The sequence below is a fragment of the Filicampus tigris genome, chromosome 13 (genome assembly GCF_054856515.1).
Source record: "Filicampus tigris isolate MCC_2025a chromosome 13, RoL_Ftig_1.0, whole genome shotgun sequence".
Lineage (NCBI taxonomy): Eukaryota > Metazoa > Chordata > Actinopteri > Syngnathiformes > Syngnathidae > Filicampus > Filicampus tigris.
The window spans coordinates 13,271,071-13,292,740 of record NC_141229.1 but is presented as its reverse complement, the minus strand read 5'-3'; the positions used below and the strand labels follow the sequence as shown (position 1 = coordinate 13,292,740).

The following is a 21,670-nucleotide window of genomic DNA, read 5'->3' as shown; positions in this document are numbered from 1 at the left end:
ATTTCCTCAGGATGCTGACGAACCCTCAAATCTGCTACAACCTCAGTTAGACAGATCATCAAATTGATTCTACAACTGAAAAGAAATTATTAATAAATACGGTATAATGAGTATTTTTTTGTGTGTGTTTTCGGGGAAAGAAAAGAAAATATGACTTTTAGAAAAGTGACGATATGTAAAATTTCACGTGTCATGAGGTACATGATAACTTATCATGTTTTTAAATGAGAAGTCATCATGTTATACATGACAATGTTCATTTTTTAACATGATAATTATCATTATTTTTTTTGCGGTGTGGCATCAATTTACTAATAAAATAGTTTGTTCAATAAAACAATTTATTTCAAATTGTATTGTTTATGATTCATTACATTGTTAAACGTACAATATACCGGTATTTAAAATTGCTTGTTCTAATATATTTTTTAATTCACTAGAATTCATGTAATCAGACTTTGAGTGAGGTAAAACAATTATTATTATTATTATTAATTACAAATTAATTAACAATTAACAAATTAATAGATGCATTGTAATGAACCAATTTTAGGAAAGATCACCGACTGCTCTCCATAATTATTGGCACCCCTTAAAATGTGTTAAAGCCTTGAGCCTGACACCTGTGATTTAGACAATATAATAATATGGGCGAAAAAAAGTATTGGGAGTTACTATAGTAATTAAATTGAATCTCCAAGTATTTCAATGACTGTGACAGATTAAAATGAACTGGTAGACATCCCCCAACCTATTCTTTCCAACAGAGGTCGACTTTAAATGGCCTTTGTCTTGCAAACAAGCACTTCAAAGTGTCAGCAGGTGACCATTTGTTCCAAATAACACTTGCTTGGTGCTGCTTTCCCTCCATTTTCTTGTCACGCCACTTGTTCTGTTAGCGAGAAAAAAAGTACAATGTGCAAAGTACAGCGTGCTGCTCTGTAATGCATTTACTATATATTTCAACACATATGCAAAAACATGAATGACAAAAATAGCAAAGAACAATACAGGAGTTGAAAAAAACAAGAAAGAAGAAAAAAGTAATACGTGGCCTCATGATGTCCATTTTGATTTGTCTATCTCATAAATCAGAGGTAGGGAACCCATGGTTCGTGGTCAATCATGTGCAGAGAGATCAGGACCGCCATACAATTAAAAAAACAAACAAAAGCCAAGCCAATGTTCAGAATATACACAATATACAAAACAACAAACAAGGTTTGTCACTCCAGTCCTAGACAGAGCCGCCAATCTTCTCACATTAAATTGAAGATTCTTCTCCATCCACATTCCCAAAAAGTCTTTAAGCATTTAAACAGACTGCGCGTTTTGTTTTTTGCACCGTTGCGCTTATGCTTCATTGCAGCAAAGATGGCGCAGTCAAACACATCTTTGAGGCGGTGCTGGGTCAGAGCCGAACACTCCATGTAGCCAAAAGCTCGAATCCTGCGTGCCAGCCCCTTGGCCTGGCCCGGTGCCACCGGTTTGGCACGCCGCTGGGCCAGGTGAACGAGGATGTCCGCATTATGGCAAAGGTCACACTGGGTACCCACCAGGATGATGGGAGAGGTGGGGTTCCGTGCACGGATCTGTGGGATCCACTTGGACGTGATGTTGTCAAAAGAGACGGGATTGACCAGGCTGAAACATAGGACGAAGACGTCCACGTGGGCATAGCATAGAGAGCGAAGATGGCCAAACTCATCCTGTTGAAACAAATTCAACATACAACAAACAAATTCACATACCATTTTGGAAGACATTTTACAAGCACCATGTGAGGTATTTACCTGTCCAGCTGTATCAATCAGTTTAAGTCGTGTTTGCACTCCATTCACATAAACCAAACCTGTGAATTAATAAACATTAAATATCAGTTGTGCTCCATGATTACCTTTTTGTTCAAATAATCTTGTCCTACCAGTAAACACATCGAAAGCCGTCTGCCTGTACTCGCTGTTGTACCCATTGAAGATGTAGCTGATGATCATGCTTGTCTTCCCCACAGCTCCATCCCCGACCAGGAGGCAGCTCAATTCTTCCCTCGGCCAGCCGGCCTTCTCATGCCTCTGAGGAGCCTGTAGTGCCATCTGTTTAATTTCTTTCTATATTCCACACATTATCGGCATGCCACACCACTCAAGAGTCCACATTGCATGGTCACATTACTGTAATGAAGAGGTCTTCTGCCTGTGGGTGCCCCCCAATCCCCCCCAAAAAGGAAGAGGGACACTTCTAGTTCAAAAGAACAAAAGCAGCCAATCACATTAGTGATGCCCAACAGTCACTGTCCGGTTCCGTTTGCTGCTCATTTGCATAGTCCCACCCACTTTCACCGTTTGCTGTGGTTCTCAGCTGTTTCTTTTTAGCATTTTCCACATGATACAATAAGTAAATCAATAAATAAGCCAGCACAAATGTGACCCAAGTGAGGATAAGCAGAAGATGGATGGATGAGTAAATACACAAAAACAAACAAATAATATGAAGGTTTATTGAATAGAACAAAAAAAAACAATGCAAAGAAATTGTTTACTCTTGCTTTAATTTCAACTAGAAAGCCCAGTTGGTCAAATACATCTTTTAATGTGGTCCTTAGATCACTTTCAAGATAATTTTCCTCACTGTATAATCACAAAAATAAACAAACAGAAAATGAAACATAAACAAACTAAAAATAAATAAATAAATAAATAGATAAATAGATAAATAAATAAGTACAATGGAGGATGATTTAGTAGAACAACAAATACAGTAATGCAAAACGACGACAACAACAACAACAACAACAAAACAAAAAAACAAAGAAAAGGACATTTGGCTTTACATACTTCCATAATGCAATGTCAGTTATGGCCCACAGAGGGAAGTGTTGCTCTGGTTTAAGGACAGTACGGAACAGTACAGTACAGTATAGTATTGTCAAAAGACATTCACCAACGAGCATGGTGCATCTTGACAAGGAAACAATTTGAAGTAGGTAGAAGGGCTTCATTTAAACAAAAGTGGCCCTCAGCCACCAACTTGGAGCATCTATAGGCACTTCCAAACCTTTATGAATGGATTTCAGTTACTTGCAGATTTTGCTATTTGTGGCTGGGCTCTGTCCCTATCTGCTGCAAATAGCAGGGTTCACTGCACATCACAAAGTTGCGTGAATGCATTTTCCCTCTGAAAATCATTATCAAGAGCGGTCTTGAACATTAATAGACATGTCCGCTGAATGTGCTGAAACCAAGCCCTGTTCATCTCTCAATTGTCAATCAAATAAATCTACTACGACCTGGAAAAATGGAAGCTACTTCATTTAGCATCTTTCGTCAGCCTACACATAACTACAGTACATGTTTGAGCCATGAAAATATATCTACTTAAAGTCTCCAGTAGCTGGAATGTATCCCACTGGATGGTCACAGGGCTATTCCACGCCGTGACAACCAGGCGCTCTAAACAGCCATGCGCCTGTCCATATGCTGGATGTCAGACTTTCCCCCTCCCTTGCTCTTCTTCCTTCTCTCCGTGACGTGTGCACACAGAGTGTTGACAATGAGGCGCTCTAAATTGGCCTTGCCAGCCCGAAGCACTGGTACACACATTACTGTCAAGTCAGACTTTTTAATGTATGCATGAGCCTGAGCTATGATAACCCATAAATGGTTAACAAAAATCAACTAAAAAAGTCATACAAACGAAAAATGCCCATTGCCACAACATGGCAAAAAAGGTGGGGGCCGCACTAATATTAAACTTTGATGTCAGGCTGCAAAATATCATACTGCCGCCCCCAAATGGGCCCCGAGCCGTCAGTTTGAGACCACTGGAGGGTCTTTAAGAATGTTGAAAGTTTAAAAACTTTTCCCTCTAACATAAATACATTTTTTATGATAGTAATTAATTAACACTGGAGCTGATTGATTCTAAGGGAAAATATGTCACAACTACTCTTGGAACATTTGAGGTTCCACTGCTTTGTCTTATGTGTAGTGTCACTGTTTCTTCTTGATGCATAACTAACTTGTCGTTTCGTCGAGGAGAATTGTACATGCATTGTAAAATGTGGATTTAGAGCAGCAGCGGGAAACGTTTGGGGCTGAAAATATGACTTTAAAACAAAGTGTTGTCCCTTATCTGTCTATTCCTGCAGGAAACTGTGTGTGCATTGTGTTGTAAGGTCTCAGCTTCCTGTTTGCCGTTGTTTCAAACTCAATCCTTCTCTTGCCCCTTTCTCTCCCACTCTTTCCCACCACCTGTGGTGTTACACACTTTTGAGGGAGGAGGGCAACATCTGGGTCCCCTGATGCCCATCATGTTGCCAGCTCGGCTCCCTTGGGCCGCCCCCCCTGCCAGCTGTTGCTTACAATGCTGTTCCTTCAGTCAAGGTAAAAGTCCAACACAGGAAATAACCCCTACCACCGCAATCAGCACACCCCTAGAGACCTCTTTCCCCCCATAACATGCTATGAGGGGGACTGAGTCACATGACTGGAGTCAGACTTAAATAACCAATTTCAGGACTTGGGACTTGCTTAGCAAAATCTTGTCAGTCAACTGACAAAGCTGACAACCCACCGTTATGCTCTATGATGTGGGATACAAAGCCCACATCACGAAGCATGCAGGAGTGAGCTCTGAAGATTATTCGATTTGGATTCGGGGATCATGTTTTTCATCAAATCTGGGAAAAGAGAATGGTAACATGCAAGTTTTGCAACTCACAGATGAGAGACATAGCTACGGCATCTGACATTATCCATCTCTATAAAACCTACAAAGACAGGTTAACTATATGTTAACGTTGAAGTTTAGCTGTCGCTTGTATAGCGATTTTCTACCTTTGGTACTCAAAGCGCTTCACACTGTACCTCATCTATAGCTAATCGTTAGTAGAGGTGTCAAATCCAAACCCAGCCACAGCTTGGCTTTAGCCACAGGTGCTTCTACTCAGGGAGCTCATTTACCTGCCGGTTGAGTCGAAGTACCTGTGGCTACTTTCTGGAGATGGAATTGACACTTCTGATCGTTAGCTAGTCAAACACGAAGTAAGCTTTATGCAATTATGTGTTTAATTGAGAAGGCAAAGTACTACATTTTACAGACTGTTTTGGGACCATTAAAAAACGATGTAATTGTGAACATGTTACTAATTGATCACTGATACTGAGTGCAAAGTGGTTAATGTGCGAATAATCTTGTGTCCGAGCATGAGTGTATGACTTGACTTTTGACTCGCAATGATGCAGCCAAACACAACTGAAATGGACAAAAGCAAAACTAAAATACACTCAACAACTGACATCCGCACACCAGGCAATTGATACAATGAATATTCCAATTCAGTGGAAATGGAAAAACTGTGACCGCTGGTGTTCTTATTGGGTAACAACTTTTTGAGGTGTTAAAAATACTGTGTTGTATTATTTTTTTAAATGTAACCACAAACAACATATCATTGTTGTCAAGGAAGAAGTGGGTTGTCCTGGTGCTGTAGCTGTACAGTATTCTAACTATAAAAGCGGAAACCGGTGAGAAATAAAGGAGAACGTGAAAACTAGTTGCAGAGGCCCATACAATGTATGATTTACCTTGTTGTGTCTTATTCCCATGGCTATGAACCAGTCACCTGTTTTTCTTGCTGCGTTGGGAAGCTTTGCATGTCCCTTACAGCAGATGTCAGCAGTGCACCAATCAGTGTCTGCAGCTAGCTGACTGCCCATCCCTTAATGTAAATGATTTTGTTGTCTATAAGCATTTGCACGCTCTCCATGCAGTGTAGCTATGTTGTAGAAATGTATGCTGACAGATTAAAAGAGGCAATGTTCTTAATCAAAGCGGTAGTCAACCCAAACATTTTTTTTCAAGAATATGTTCTATGCAGGACCACTAGTTGAAACAAGGCATTCTAATTAATATTGCGTTTGTGGAATATGATTTAAGCAACAAAATCCAACTGTTTTTAGCCATCTCAGGGGGCAGCCATTTTATTACTTCTGTCAACTGAAAATGACATCACAGTTGCTCAGGGCTCAGGTAACGACCAATCTCAGCTCACTTGTTTTCTGAAGATGAGCCTTGAATGGTCGTCAGCAGAGCCCCGAGCAACTGTGATGTCACTTTCAGTTGACAGCAAGTGGCAAAATGGCCTCCCCCCGAGATGGCTTTAGAGGGTTGGATTTTGTTTAAGGTCTTCCATTTTAGGAAGATACCCCCTGTATGTAAAACATCCCTCCTACAATACCAAATGTTTCCTGTGAATTAAAGAGGAAATCAACCCAAACACATTTTTTTCAAGAATATGTTCCCAGCATGCCCTCTAGTTGAAACACGGCATTCTGATAAATATTGTGTTTGTGGAATAAGAGTTAATCCACTAATTTCTAGCCATGTCAGGGGCCGGCCATTTTGTCATTTCTGTTGACTAATTTCTGTTCAGATAACGACCAATCACGGCTCAGCTTCAGAAAACAGGTCAGCTATGATTGGTCACTACCTGAGCCCTGAGTAGCTGTGATGTCATTTTCAGTTGACAGAAGTGACAAAATGGCTGCCCCTAGAGATGCCTAAGAATGAGTGGATTTACTCTTATTCCACAAACACAATATTAATCAGAATGCCTTCAACTAGTGGGCTCGCATAGAACATATTCGTGAAAAAAATGTTTGGGTTGACTTCCACTTTAAATTTAACATGTGTATGTAAATACTATATATAAAATTGAATTGGTTGCTGTGTGTGGTTTGAATTGTTAGAAGCAAACATGGTCTCATAACAAATCTGACAACAATGGAGAAATCTGTCAGATAGGTGTTAAAAGATTAAGCCCCACCCTAAGCCTGAGATCAACATGGCAGACAGCACACAAAACAAGTGGCTGGCACAGAGATGAAGTGATCAAGCCCCCATTTGCATAACATCTCCCCCTTAATGTCGCTTTAAGTAGATATTCGCTGGCCTCTCAAGGGCTGGGGGATTACAGAGTGTTGGCGCTTCCATCACACGGAGACACCGTGCTTTGACAATGGTCCTTCCAGGACCTTAGGTGTGACTTCAGGGTCGTGGCTGGGGTACTGCCACTTGCTGTGCACATGTTTAACCTAATCTCATCTGCCATTGTTTACAGTCATGGGGTCAAAGGGCTCGACCTGCTTGCTTGAATTCTACATAGACACCGTGATGGATTAACTGGAGTGCTTGCGGTCGCCTCCTTTAATTGCCCTTTATACATTGCGTGACATGTGCCCCACGACTGACTGGTGATCCATTCAGGCTTCATTCACCCCGCCTCAAGCTCCAGCTTCCACATGACCCTGAACTGGATAAGCAGTATAGAAAATGGATGGATGGATGGAGGCATTGCGTGACAATTGCATGACCTATGTGTTTGGATAAACCTCCATCTCCATCATCTACGTTTTAACCTGCTCTTATTATAGGAAAAGTCAACATCCCCCCATACTGATAGATTGTCACCGACCAGACAGATTATTCCTGTATAATGTAGATAGAAATGACAAAACGGTCACACTGCAAAGAACAATGGTTTTCTGCTTTTCAAGAAAAACATACAGAGAACCCCAAATAATTTTTCTCTATAACATCAAAACTATTCAACTGAAAACTCAAAAACATACCTACTTGCACTTCTTCTCCTAACTTTCTGCGATGCCTTAAGATGTAGCCCAAACACCGTGCTCCTTATAAGTCATCATGTTAGTAGAGGAAGAGCTTGGCATTGGCCGCTGGCAGCATAGTGGAAGATTCCAATAGGTTGGACATGCAGGTGAGGTTCCTTGCATTATTCTGCTTAACCTAACATTGGCATTGCTGGCCGGGTATTTTCAGGATAAACAAACAGATAATATGTTGTTTTAATGGCAGAGGTATACCTATGCATGACCTGCCACGTCTGTCACTGGAAGAAGGACGAAGTTTATTACAAAGCAACAAAGAATCAAAAGAACGCTGTTTATGTAACAATATGCAAGCAATACAGTAGCAACACACCGTATAAGACTGCCGTTTATGTAACAAATATGCGCGCAATAGCAACACTCTGTATAACTATTTGAGAGCACGTATCTTAATACCGTCACTAAGAACTTGTATTCAACTTACAAGTGAATCTTGTTGCCGATTTTGTTAAAACATCTGGCATGATGTGGTCTGTTGGGTAGTACTCCGAACTAATTTCCCCACCTTAACATAGTGGACCTAATAAAGTGACACTTTATGGCTACATGATTGCACCTTTGCCTTTTTATCTTGAAACATGAAACTGAAAATTTGTGAAATAAATAAAGTCCCCTTAAGGGAAAGTATTAGATCTGACAACGGAACAGATATCATGGATAAAAACAAAACAAAATTTGCTAACCAAAAATAGCATTGAGCATGAGGCATCAGCAGCAGTGTCATTTTGATGTGGTGAATATGGCACTGAATGGATTCAGGATCGTATTCTTGCACGAACTACACAACTGTCTATTGTTTACTTTGACATTCTTCTTGCTTTGTATCTTTTTCGTCCACATTTAAAGCACACAATGTCAGTACTTTTGGTTTTCATACTTGATTGAACTCAGGCCCAAAGTGGTAATCTGGATTTTGTGGCAATTTCCTGGCAGGCCGGGCTGTTATACGTACATGCTGCTGTTGCCCGCTTTTCCAGCCTGAACATTCATTTCCTCCAGCCCGCGGATGAGCTTTGAAATCAGCAAATAAAGCTTGTGCTATTTAAATAAATGATTACATTATAGTACAAATGTACAAACAATAAACACAACCAGGCCATTGTATTATATATAGCACTGACTGCATTACTTAATTTCTTACTAAGCGTGTCACAAGTCGCAGTAACTTAATACCAAGAGCGATATTTTTTGTAGACAGCACACGTGCGCTTGGGTGAAAAAAAACAATCATGGTTTTCGTGCAGGTGCAATCCTCCTTTAGTGTGTTTGGGAATTTGGCAGACCACGCTGTGCCATACTGGGCATTGCGATGGATAGTTAGCTGAATTTGAAAGCAATACGTTGCCTTACAATATTAACGACTGTGTAGAATAATAATTTACTTACTCATTTTAAGCAGAAGTGAGTATCTTACTAAAATTTGTTGGTCCGTCATTCGTCTCCGCCAGCGGCCAGGGCACCTGGCCGTCATTCGTCAGTCCATCATTTTTCGAGACGAACTGAAATGTAATCGATTGTCCGTCCGTCCGTTAGAGAAGTCCGTCAGTTTGCCCGTCAGAAGTTCATTGATCCGTCAGACGGTCTCCAAGAAAACGTCAGAAAAACGGGTGTCCGTCAGTATCGGATTTGCAGTCACTGACGGACGTGGTTAGTGACATTACCGTATTTTCCAAATTATAAACCACACCTTTATATAATCTGCACCCACTCTATTTAAAAAAAATAAATGAATAAAACATATACAAGACACATCTATCTATGTTAAATAACTATATATTTACTGCATTTACATAACGATTTTGAATTGTAAATGTACATGTATACCTGAACAGATTCTTTCCTAACGGTGCCTTTTAACAAGGCAGCAACTTTGCTGATTAAAACGGAATAGAACCAAGAGAAAATAAAGTACTTATCTTCATTACACTGGCCGCTGCTACTCCAGTTTTTCAGTTAATGTCCACCTTTTTATTGCTCTACTTCTGCATACCACCCAATGCAACGCCTATTGCATAACCTAGTGCATAGCGCCCTCGCCTGTTGAACTCCTCCACCTGCAGTCACATCCTATTAATGGCAATTGTATTGTATCGTATTGTAATTCCGGTTTGACTGCCCCTGGCGGTGGAAGAAAAATCCACAGAATAGCTGCATCTTTATATAAGCCGCATGATTCAAAACCTAGGAAAAAAGTAGCAGTTTATAGTCCGGAAAATACGGTACACTGATGGATGAAACTCCACTTCCATTCATCAGTCCGTCATTTTTAAATGGTGCCCCGTCATTCATTAATCATCAGCAAACCCGGCGTCCAACAGTGACAGACCGACGGACCGGTCCGTCGGTCTGATGGAATACCCACCTCTGCTTAAATTACTTTTTAGTCTCAGTTAATTGTAATTCCTCATATAGTGCACAAAATTACAGTATAATGAGGTCTATATTCCTATTCAACAGTTGTCCCTCTGCCCTCAATGAGCATAGCGTTTATAAAGCTACAATGACAATTCCACTGAAATTTCACTTATAAGCTACACTAAATTTAATAAAAGCATCTTGCAAATGTTTTGCATTGTGTTTAATATGGTGAGAATTTGTGAAGAATGTGACATTGGATTATTTCATTGATCATATAATGAGTTAGATTAGATGATACTGATGTTGAGAGTAATCCAGTATTGTTGGTGGTGACAGCTGGGATTGTAACACGTTTCTAGACTCTGTAACTTTAATAGTAATACAAAAATATTATGAGTAAGCATATAACTCTACTGTAAAATGTAACATTTTTATTTCATTAACAAAAATTAGTTTTCCATTTTAGTTTTAGTTAGTTGTCTTATTTTGTTAGTTTTGGTTAACTCATGCATATTACAGCAATTTCAGGTTTTTCAGGTCTGTGTGCACAAAAATGGTTTTGACTGTGTTTTTGTGAAACTTTTCCCAAACCCAAACAAAACTTTCAACTTTTTACTAGACTTCTGAGATGTGTAAACGTGGCTGATCATGCATCAGTGAGTCTCCTCCTTTGTTTTATACCACCAATGCATGTTTGACTTGTATCCAGGAAAGCAAATAAACCACATTTGTGATAGGAACGTAATCATGTAAATCGGGGTACATACTGCCTTGCCTTTTTTTGTTGGATCAGCGCATTTGCAGTTAACAGGAATTCATTTCATAACCAGTATTTATATCATTTGGATGGGAACCAGCTTAGGGTAAACCAACCTGTCCCAATTTCTAAGTAATGCAAAAGTGTTTTGAGGCCTTTGTTGGCCACCAAACAAGCATCCTCATCAATTCAGTCACTCCTGCTCCATTAAACCCCGGCAGGAGTCCAGAGGCGGCAGGACTAATCCTACTTTACCCTCCAGAGAGCACCGCAGGGGGTCTGTCCTTTTGACTCGTGGGATATGCAACAGTCCTGCTCCACAACTGTCATGCATGCATCCTTCGTAGAATGTGCCATATGACTTGGACCCTGTCAATATGCATCCAAATTACGTAAAGGGATTGATTAAACACTCAATTAAAATGTTCTTAAAACTGTCCTGTGTGGGTGCGTTCCCAAATAAAACACTTTTTTTCCCCCTGTTCTTTTAAAAGGACAAGTTGGAACAAGTGTCCCAAGCAATGTTAATTATCATTATAAATACAGTATATGATCTTTGATCCATTGGATGATTTTAGCTTTGTATAATGAGCAAATACGGATTGATGTTCTTATTCATTTTGTTGGGTCCCAGTCAGCAATGTACACATTGCAATTAGTACAATAAAATACATATTTTTAGGGTCTACTACTACTACTAACTTTATTTGTATAGCAACTTTGGAAACAAGTTCGAATGTGCTTCACAATAATAAAAATAACTAAATAAACAGAATACAACTAATGAGACGTTTATACAAACATAGTAAGCTACAAGGGAAAATGAATAAGTGAATATAATTAAATAAATACAATAAACTGCAATAATAATTATAATACCATCAAGAGAAGGCTGTACAATAAAAGTGAGTCTTATGAATAGATTTAATAGCAGACGCTATGTTTGTCTGCCTGAGTTCTCCCAGATCTTTCCACAGCTTTGGGGCCCAGACAGCAAAAGCTCTGCCTTCTTTGTTGCCAAGTCGGGTCCCAGGAACGGACTTTTTTAAAATATGATTTTTTTTTTTTTAATGGAATGGGAGAGTCTGTCTCTAAATGTTCCGATCCCTTGTTTTAATGGGAACGTTATACTGAGCAGACTATTGCTGCCCAAATAAGTTGTGTCATACCAGAAGTCTGCATGAATGTAGGCCAAAGCTGATATCATGTTAGGTTCTTCTTTAGATCAGGGTTAACAAGTCACCAGCTCCGCCCCGTTCACACTGACAATTAGCATGCTTGCATGTGTTCAATCTGGTTCCTCGTATGACTAGAGAACGGTTAAAAAAAATAGCTGTCTTTGAAAGCAACCATGGACACGGACAACTATGGACAAGTTATAGTCCTCAATTTAAAGTTTTGGAATGTGTGAGTGAAAGTGGAGTACAGTGCTGTGAGAAAAAAAAACACACAAGCACAGGTTGAAACTCAGAGATTCAAAGAGTGCATACCACCGTGCTGCCAATGCTACTGTATATGCTGCACCAAAAATGCGATGCGGGTGAACTGCAGCGCTTCAAGTGCATTTCCAACTTTAGGTCTCCTTGCAGCTGCTTTTGTAATGCAGTCTGTTCCTAACAGTGGTCATTCTGAAAACTCAAATTTGTTAAGTTGATAAAAATCCATCTATAAGTTGCGTCAAACAAACCTACAACAAAGTGACTAAAATGCTGTATGAGGACATACTGTACCGATCAAGTTCAGGATCAGTTGAACTAAAGAGAGTTTGTTGGCAGGTTGTTGGACAGTTTTATTTCCCTCAAGACAACCAACCCTCCTTTAAAAACAATGTCCTGAATGAAGGTAAATCGTCACACCCATTTTGTTTATTCTCTTAAGACGTCTTTGTCTGTTGCATACCTTTTGTATCCGTCATCAAAGCTCAGCCGTCATCATGAGAATTGTACTATGGACTGCCATGTGGTTTCCTACATACTGTATAATTGAAGTGGAAGAAACAAGGCGTGGCGTTTTTTTGTGAGTGCGTTGACACTGGATGTAGGTCATCATAGTTTTAGAGTTGCAGTGAAAATGACAGACCATTTGAGCTTTTGAAGCATCTCTGTTTTGTCTTTGCTCTAATCGCAGTTAGCCTCACCTCTTGACTATTTTCTCACTCAAAAAGGATTACTTTTTACCGGACAGAACTTTCAGAGCCAATTGTTAGCCTCAAATATTTGTGACTAACACGGCAATAAAAAAGAGCGAATGCTTTGGCGCATCTGTTTCATAGTTTGGCTTCCTCCCACGTCACAAAAAAATGTGTGTTGGTTCATTGAGTACACGAAATTGTCCATGAGTGTGGATGTTTGTTGAGATGAGCCTTGTGACTGTCTAGCAACCAGACCAGGTTTTACCCTGCCATTCGCTCAAAGGCAGCTAGAATAGGAGAAGCCGTACAGAAAATGCATGGATGGGTACACTGTGTAGTGAGATCACATTCCGAGTTTGTGAAAATGCCTCAAATGTGTTTTTGTTTTTTAAGTCAGAATTTGTTTCTGGAACAAACAGACAAACAGATTTTAAACAAAATGTTTTAAAACCCAATTCACTATAAAAAGGAGTGAATCATTGGTGTAATTAGAGACCGAAACTAAGCTGCTGCAGCTGCTGCAGAGCAGTACTGATACCAAAGGTCTGCGAGTGTGTGGGAAACGCCGAGTGGCTTTCCGCTTGCTTGGGAGAAAACACTTGAGAGAAAAATGACAGGAAATCTCCAGGGTCTTTTCATTCAGGCTGACAAAGTGGTACAAACAGGAGAGACACAGAGACCTCCCATATTTGGTCACATGAAATCAAAGACATCTATCAATAACTTCCACTTTCAAGAAATGGTTTAAAGTAATATCATCCATCCATCCATTATTGATACCGCTTCTCCTCACAAGGGTCGCGGGGCGTGCTGGAGCCTATCCCAGCTGTCTTCGGGTAGTAGGCGGCGGACACCCCGAATTGGTTGCCAGCCAATCGCAGGGCACACAGAGACAAACATCCGCACTCACAATCACACCTAGGGGCAATTTAGAGAGTCCAATCAACTTACCATGCATGTTTTTGGAATGTGGGAGGAAACCGGATTACCCGGAGAAAACCCACGCAGGCACGGGGAGAACATGCAAACTCCACACAGGGAAGCCGGAGCCGGAATCGAACCCACGACCTCTAAACTGTGAGGCGGACGTGCTAACCAGTCGACTAAATTCACATCAACAAAATACAATAATATTTGACTTCATCCCAACCAATTAGAACCATATATGATCTGATTTGACACAGATACAGCCCCCTCCACAAAGTATTGGAACGGCAAGGTAGTTTTTTCCTTTGTTTTGTTGTATACTGACTGACGATATTTGCCAGTGATGGGAGACTCGAGTCAAGTCATTGCTATTTTAAGGACTTGCGACTTGCTTGCCAATTTAGACTTGGGACTTGGTATCTAAGTGACTTGACTTGTCTTAGACTTGAACCTCATAACTTGACAAGTCATCCTGTTGATAGTTTTAAATCTGCATTAGAACACAGTTTTCCCCATTTGAAAGGAAAGAAAGAAAAAGAGGTTGTTTGGCCAGGCAACCCAGTTGCATCACTTGTTAGTGTGAAGCGGCAACGTAAACACCAACAGCGTCGGAGCAACTCCGAGGATCATTCATTTGAATTAATGGATAATATTTTCATTTTTTGTTTCTAAGTGTGACCCATAAAAGCTTGCGCAATATGGATTTTACCATGTGTTGTAAACTACAGCTAATAAAAATATTCTACCTGTTGCTGAACCCAACCCTTAATTCATAATAATTATGATTATTATTATTAGAAATATTAATATTATATAATATTATTAAAACCGGAGGCACGGTGGTCGACTGGTTAGCACGTCCGCCTCACAGTTCAGAGGTCGTGGGTTCGATCCCGGCTCCGGCCTCCCTGTGTGGAGTTTGCATGTTCTCCCCGTGCCTGCGTGGGTTTTCTCCGGGCACTCCGGTTTCCTCCCACACTCCAAAAACATGCATGGTAAGTTGATTGGATACTCTAAATTGCCCCTAGGTGTGATTGTGAGTGCGGATGTTTGTCTCTGTGTGCCCTGCGATTGGCTGGCAACCAGTTCAGGGTGTCCCCCGCCTACTGCCCAAAGACAGCTGGGATAGGCTCCAGCACGCCCCGCGACCCTTGTGAGGAGAAGCGGTACAGATAATGGATTATTAAAACCTGATGAGAACAAATGAGGGCAGATTGGGAATCAGCGCAAAAAATGTACTGTATCTATAAAAGTTTGCTTGCATCTCTGATTTAAAAAATTGTAAAACATTTTGTTGACCAGCGTCATTCAGTCTCTGATTCCCAGAAAAAAAACTGTTGCATTTTTTAAAAACACGTTGAAGAAGATGCTTTTAATTTGAACATCCACTGAAGCAAAATGTTCTCACTGCTCCCATGCCCCCCCCCCCCCCCCTGTTGTATCAGCGTACACTCAGACTTTCATATCCCCAAGGGTCAGTCTGTCCACAAACAAAATAGTCATAGTGAATCTGAAAGTAAAACAATAATCCCTTTCCTATAATTCCACCTCCTATTCCTTGATTATAAAAGCATGTGTGTTCAATTTCGTTTCATTTTCTTTTAAGACACTGACCATCAAATGATCCTCAACATTTCCGACACATTCCAGTAACCCCTTTCCTATAATTCCAGCTCCTTTTCAATGAATACAGCTGCATTTTGTTTCATTTTCAGTTTCATTTCCATTTAACATGCACTGACCGTCAACTGATCCTCACCATTTCTGACGCAGTGCAAAAAAAATCTGGGACTTTTCACAGTGTAATTCCCCCAAACAAATGAACCAATTCAACACCTCCGCTTCTCGTGCACTGAACGAAGGAAAACACTACAGGATTGAATTGAATTGAATTGAATTGAATTGAATTGAATTGAATTGAATTGAATTGAATTTATTTCGAACATCGGTTCGCTCTCTATTAAATATATCTTGAGACACCAGTCCTAGAACTTTTCTGACACACCTTGTATGCGGTACAGATAATGGATGGATGGACGGTGTTCTATGCAAGCCCACTAGTTGAAAGTAGGCATTCTGATAAATATTGCGTTTGTGGAATAAGAGTTAATCCACCCATTTTTAGCCATCTCCGGGGGCGGCCATTTTGTCACTTCTGTCAACTCTAAATGACATCACAACTGCTCAGGGCTTAGGTACCGACCAATCGTGGATCAGCTTCAGAAAACAGGCGAGCCGTGATTTGTCGTAACCTGAGCCGTGAGCAGTTGTGATGTCATTTTCAGTGGACAGAAGTGACAAAATGGCCGCCCCCTGGGATATCTAGACAGGGGTGTATTTTGCTACTTAACTCATATTCAGAAGTGAAATATTAATCAGAATGCCATGTTTCAACTAGTAGGCCTGCTGGAAACATATTCTTGAAAAAAATGGGTTTGAGTTGATTTCCACTTTAAATGAAAAATAATTGTTTTCACATTTTAAATCCAATTTTCCAGACTTGGTTTATTTTTTAGCATGTTCTTAAAACATAAATGTTGGGAATTGAACACTCTAAATTGACCATATTGTGAATGATTGTTTGTCTATATGCGCCCTGCAATTGACTGGCAACCAGTCCACGCTGTAAGGATGGAAACACTGCCCTCTTCCTTTTGTTGAATGGTGCAATTCAACGGGGTCCAACAAGTGCAAACATACTGATGCCCAATCAAACACATTTTTGTTATTATAGTTAACAATTCATCCTTGGTGGATGTCTGCTTGGTGACATTCTAGTTTGGTGTTTTACTAAATGCAACAAAACCCTAAATGACAAATGCTGGTGGTCTTGATGGTCCTCCTCATGCGATTGAATGCCACATGTTCGTCAAATTCATGTCCATAAAACAATATAAAGTAACCCGTAGTAGGAACAGTGTAGTTCATTTATGTGTTTTACTTAAAACTCCGAATCGGCTGACATGTTTCTGTGCGGCAGTTTTATTGCTAAATGAGTTTTGAGAGATAAAATGAAGTGTCATTCCTCAGAGACGGAGGAGTAGCCAAATGAAGCACAAGGCTGCTCTTTGCCTGGGCCTTTCATTTTCTCAACCCAGGTTCACTCACACGCAGTCAAAGCACAAACTGATTGGATTAGGAAGGCCAGTGTGAATGAGTCATGTCTACAAACGCAAATCACAAGTGACGATAAGTGGATTCAAGAGCAATGGACACGATGATGGATGGGATCTTGAATGATAATGCAAAGCTGTTCAAGTGTAAGTGTAGTGTCAAGTGTAGCGTGTTCAAGTGTGATCTAACAGGAAGGCGACATTAGCTTGTTTCTGTTGTACTGATTAAGACATTTTTAAAATAGGAACAACCACTCTATAAATTGACTCAACTCCCTCTTTGTGGTCTCCATGAGCACGTGGGCTGTGCTATAACGCACTTTAGTGACCTTGCATTTTGACCCATTAGGGGAAAAGCTCTTCATCCATTAAAGATGTTGAAACCCATTAGCAACTCAATCACCTACTTTTTAACTCTTTAACGCACTTTGGCCTTCTGCTGACCACGCCACGGTCAAGGATCAGGGTTCAGGTCTGGTGCACATTAGCATGCAGGTGGTAAATGAGAAAGAATAATGCTTGGTTGTTTTTTGGGGGCCGCTGGTTAGGTCATGTCAAGTATGGTGCTCCCTCGTTTTATGTCTTTTTCTCTCTCCTTATCATGTTCCACTGAAGGGATGAGCGAGACAACAACAAATGATCTCAGCAAAGCACGTTTTAGATACATCATGTGCAATTGTGTGACACATTGTAGCTCTCATGCTAACATTCTTCAAAGTTTGCACTTTTTGCCCATAACAGCTTTGCACATCTCGGTATTTTCTCATGACTGGCATTGTGTGTGTATATGAAAATTAAACTTCTTGTCAGGCGGTTTATTTTGCAAGCATGTTCTAATGTCAGTTGGCAAGCCATGTGCAAGGGATAAGTGAATGTAACAAAAAGTCCATGAGCGAGTTTTGGTGTTCTTGTACACGTACTTTTGTTGATAACAGCAACAACAACAAAAATAATTTAGAAATTATTATGGGTAATTCTCTGAGTCATCTTACTAGTACGTTTTGTAGTCTTTGTACCAATGCAGGTTGGGAAGACAAGGAGATTGTTTTTGTTCGATCAAAAAGAGCCGCACACACTGAGAATTTTTTCCATGTGTTCTCAACAGTGCATGAGTACGGTATGCACATCGGTTTCTTTGCAGAATCGACCTTTGGCTTACTTGTACTTGCACTCCACAGAAAACAGCAATGTGCTACCGAAATTGTGTTCTAAACTGTATGCTGCAGCCGTGTTTATCTATGGGTGCAACTTTTTCTCTTTGCTTCCTTTTTATTCCCAGTCCAACACGTGCACAAGTCAAGTTATGGCCTGGTGATTAAAGTCCATGAGGGGGGGAGTAACCCTAGCTGTGCTACCACCTCCTCTTCTAGCTTAGCTCACACTGAACAAGCAGAAGTCTCCAAGGCTTCCTTTTTTTACACTCTGGCTTTTACACCATATCACTTAAAGGGAAACTAAGTTTAATTCATGCCTTTAGCCTGGATTTGATAAAGGATGTGAACCTCCGGTGTGTTGAGCCCCCAATGATCATGAATGAGTCTCAGCAAACCTTCACTCTGCTTAACGTTCGTTTTGCTTGCGACATGCATTACTGTATTTTTTTAATCCTTTTCCTATCAACATATAGGGTCATAGGTGGTCCAAAATCCTGAATGCACAGTCTACCTTCAAGTTGTGTTTGCTTATACAGTGCTCCCTAGCAGCTCTGATGAAGTCAGCATTTCCTAGAAGGCTGCAGCTGGACATTCCTGAGCCACGTGATTTGTGAGCATGAGGTCAACAGAAGCATATAGGGAATTCCACGCAGTATTTGAATCAGCATTTAATGAAGGCATGCTTATTATTCAAATCAATGAATGCTTATGGTTAACAGGAAATGTAAACATTTAGTAAGGTAAAAAAATGCATCACATGCATGAAACAAAAATAAAATATAAAAATTAAGTGCATATATTTCAGGTAATAACATCTGCTACTGTCAATTCATGTTCCATTTAAACTACATGAAAACATAAAGTGCATTGTGTCTTTTAGATAGAACACCGGAAGGGGGAGTTTTGTGTTTCGCAGTCACGATAAATGTTCAAAACGGCAGCCTCGATGGAGAAGAGGTGATTGTCCTCCACCTCCGGGCAGCAGAGTCGCATGAAGTCGGCAAGCCGGAACAGATATTCGATGTTGTGGCCCGTCTTGCCCTGACAGACGGCGATCTGGTTGGCGATGTCCTGGTCCGAAGCGGGGCCCAGGTAAGCGCGGCTTTCCGACGTGGCAATGTAGACGAGAGCCTGGACGGTGTCCTCGTCCTTCTCCCGAGGGATGAAATCCACTATTTCTGTGATGTATCCTCCAATCATCACTTCTCTCATGTTGAGGTGCTGAAAGGCCTCTTTTGTCTGAGCATCTGACACTTCATAGGCCACGCCCCATGTACAAGCCTGCAAGGGAGAGAAGTGGACAAGAACTAATCATTAACTGGAAAATATTGCCGACCCGCTTACATAACTGTTGAGCTACATTATTAAAAAAAAACTAAACTACCCCTGATGCTTGCAAAGTGGCAAAATGATTGGTTTATAGCAGTCGACCAGCTGTTGAACACAAAGGTTGTTTTTTTTTCTTACTCTAACTTTCGAGTGTGCGCTCCATACCTTAGATGTGTTGCTTTAACAGGAGTCAATTAATAAATCAAATAAATTCCGCTGAATCAATAAAAATAAAGTGACTAATTTTCAATTCTATATTTGGAAAAAGTTGCAATTAAATCCCAATAGGATGTGGTTTGATAAGACTATAAAATACAATTTATTATTGTCATTCATTTTTACATTTTCCATTATTTTCCCATAAAAGATTACAATAAAAAACCCAATTGCATCATCCCCTCTCGAACTGAGCTGCAAATACGCAAGGTGTGTTTTAAGTTGTAATATCAGCACTCACCACTACATTAAATAAAATGTTTTATATACACACTAACTGGCTACAACATCATATATAATAATATAAACTTCAACCACAATAATAAACATATTGAGAAATAATACCTCTCTGACAACGTCAGTCACAACATGGCATGATTACTTTTTAAAACGTAAAATAAGTGGTCACAATGTTGATGCAATATATATTTGTTGGTGTTATTTTGAATACTTTCTATAGGAAATCTTTGCAACTCCAGTCTCACGTTCAAATACACTGTACACTGTACTAGTGTGTATAACTTTGAATGTGACATGAGACCTCATTTCACAATTTCAACATAGCACTGCTGCTCTGGTGAGCATGTCAAGAAAGAATTTACGAGTGTGCCATGCCAACTACAGGATAGCTCAATTATAATAGTTTCGTACAAAACTAATTAAGATATATTCTCCATGTTGCCACTTCGTTGTACAACACACCAGCGGGATCATCGGAGTGTCTGACAAGCATGTGCCTAGAGCTAAATGGGAATGTGGCACGTTATTCTGCATGCTATTTATAGTATATATATTTACAGTTGTATATATCCGTGTCTGTGCGAAGACACTTACCTCGGTGTCCTCCACCAGTGTCACCACTCTTCCTGGCTGTGGAAACATAGAGCACATCTGGGCTGAGTATACATTAAGTTGCAACAATTTTCAGACAAATGTGATGGAGTGAAAAAAAAATGTGTGTGGAACGCTCACGTTCTCCTCGTCTCCTCGATAAAAGTCATCTCCGTGCCAGAAACGTCGTTTGTAGCCCTTGATGTAGCCTACTTTGCTCGTTTGGTAGACAAAATCAGGTTTCCACACTAAAGATCCATAACCAAAAACCCACAGGCTTCCCTTCCATTGCGAGAGATCGTAAGGTTTCATTGCAGCTATCTGCTTAGTTTTTCACAAACAAACAAACAGGTTTTTGTTTTTTTCGCCAAAGTATTTTAAAAATCAAAAGTTCCTTTCTAAAGACACATTCTGCAACTACAAATCGGAGGCAATTATAAGATCTTCAAATTAGCCTGCCGCGGGGTTTAACGAGGCTTGGTTTGGGCGAACACGTGTATTTGTTGTTCGTGTGACGTCACAGTAAGGCGAAGCTGACCAATGGGAGTGCGACGGGGGCGGGAGTTGGGACGGTCAACATCCACATGGAAAGCCCTGATGCATTTTCCCTGCAATGCACACTCAAAACAAAACAAAACATGAGTCTTCACAAAAGTGAAAGGAAAAGCCCAAGTATTTCTTTCGTTATGATTTTTGTTTTTGTCTTATTGAGCAACTTTTATGACAGGATGGGAATTTGGAAGTCTTAATGTCAGTGTATGGTGAAGATACTCCAGGTTTGTGTTTTCAAGAATAAAATCTATCCATCCATCCATTATCTATACCGCTTATCCTCGCAAGGGTCACGGGGCGTGCTGGAGCCTATCCCAGCTGTCTTTTGGGCAGTAGGCAGGGGAAACCCTGAATTGGTTGCCAGCCAATCGCAGGGCACACAGAGACAAACATCCGCACTCACAATCACACTTAGGGGCAATTTAGACAGTCCAATCAACTTACCATGCATGTTTTTGGAATGTGGGAGGAAACCGGAGTACCCGGAGGAAACCCACGCAGGCACGGGAAGAACATGCAAACTCCACACAGGGACGCCGGAGCCGGGATCGAACCCACGACCTCTGAACTGTGAGACGGACGTGCCAACCAGTCGTTCACCGTGCCTGAAC

At 40.5% G+C, this 21,670-nt stretch overlaps 2 protein-coding genes across 5 annotated transcripts; both read right to left on the bottom strand.

The window, feature by feature from the left end:
* Positions 1 to 925: 925 nt before the first annotated feature.
* On the bottom strand, positions 926 to 9,650 carry LOC147137652 (rho-related GTP-binding protein RhoV-like). Of its 4 annotated transcripts, none has more exons than XM_086049942.1 (4): positions 7,632 to 9,650; positions 1,925 to 2,093; positions 1,794 to 1,852; positions 926 to 1,709 (listed from the first exon to the last, which is right to left on the bottom strand). In XM_086049942.1, exons 2-4 carry the CDS (start codon positions 2,091 to 2,093, stop codon positions 1,260 to 1,262), a joined length of 678 nt encoding a protein of 225 aa, XP_085906068.1. In that variant the 5' UTR covers positions 7,632 to 9,650; the 3' UTR covers positions 926 to 1,259. The 4 variants fall into 4 exon arrangements, with proteins under 4 accessions (XP_085906068.1, XP_085906070.1, XP_085906069.1 ...); XM_086049944.1 differs by having other exon boundaries at positions 1,925 to 2,081; XM_086049943.1 differs by having other exon boundaries at positions 7,636 to 9,650.
* A 9,131-nt stretch (positions 9,651 to 18,781) lies between these two features.
* On the bottom strand, positions 18,782 to 20,989 carry LOC147137651 (glutathione-specific gamma-glutamylcyclotransferase 1-like). Its single transcript, XM_086049389.1, has 3 exons — positions 20,649 to 20,989; positions 20,511 to 20,546; positions 18,782 to 19,412 (listed from the first exon to the last, which is right to left on the bottom strand). Exons 1-3 carry the CDS (start codon positions 20,817 to 20,819, stop codon positions 19,008 to 19,010), a joined length of 612 nt encoding a protein of 203 aa, XP_085905515.1. The 5' UTR covers positions 20,820 to 20,989; the 3' UTR covers positions 18,782 to 19,007.
* Positions 20,990 to 21,670: the final 681 nt, after the last annotated feature.

What these genes read in the sequence shown, in the direction of transcription:
- LOC147137652 (XM_086049942.1), bottom strand. Translation starts at nt 2,093, where the DNA reads ATGGCACTACAGGCTCCTCAGAGGCATGAGAAGGCCGGCTGGCCGAGG. An exon ending in GGCTTTCGATGTGTTTACTG is followed by an intron (nt 1,853 to 1,924) that starts GTAGGACAAGAT and finishes ATTAATTCACAG; the next exon opens with GTTTGGTTTATGTGAATGGA. An exon ending in TGATTGATACAGCTGGACAG is followed by an intron (nt 1,710 to 1,793) that starts GTAAATACCTCA and finishes TTGTTTCAACAG; the next exon opens with GATGAGTTTGGCCATCTTCG.
- LOC147137651 (XM_086049389.1), bottom strand. Translation starts at nt 20,819, where the DNA reads ATGAAACCTTACGATCTCTCGCAATGGAAGGGAAGCCTGTGGGTTTTT. An exon ending in ATCGAGGAGACGAGGAGAAC is followed by an intron (nt 20,547 to 20,648) that starts GTGAGCGTTCCA and finishes ATGTTTCCACAG; the next exon opens with CCAGGAAGAGTGGTGACACT. An exon ending in CACTGGTGGAGGACACCGAG is followed by an intron (nt 19,413 to 20,510) that starts GTAAGTGTCTTC and finishes TCTCCCTTGCAG; the next exon opens with GCTTGTACATGGGGCGTGGC.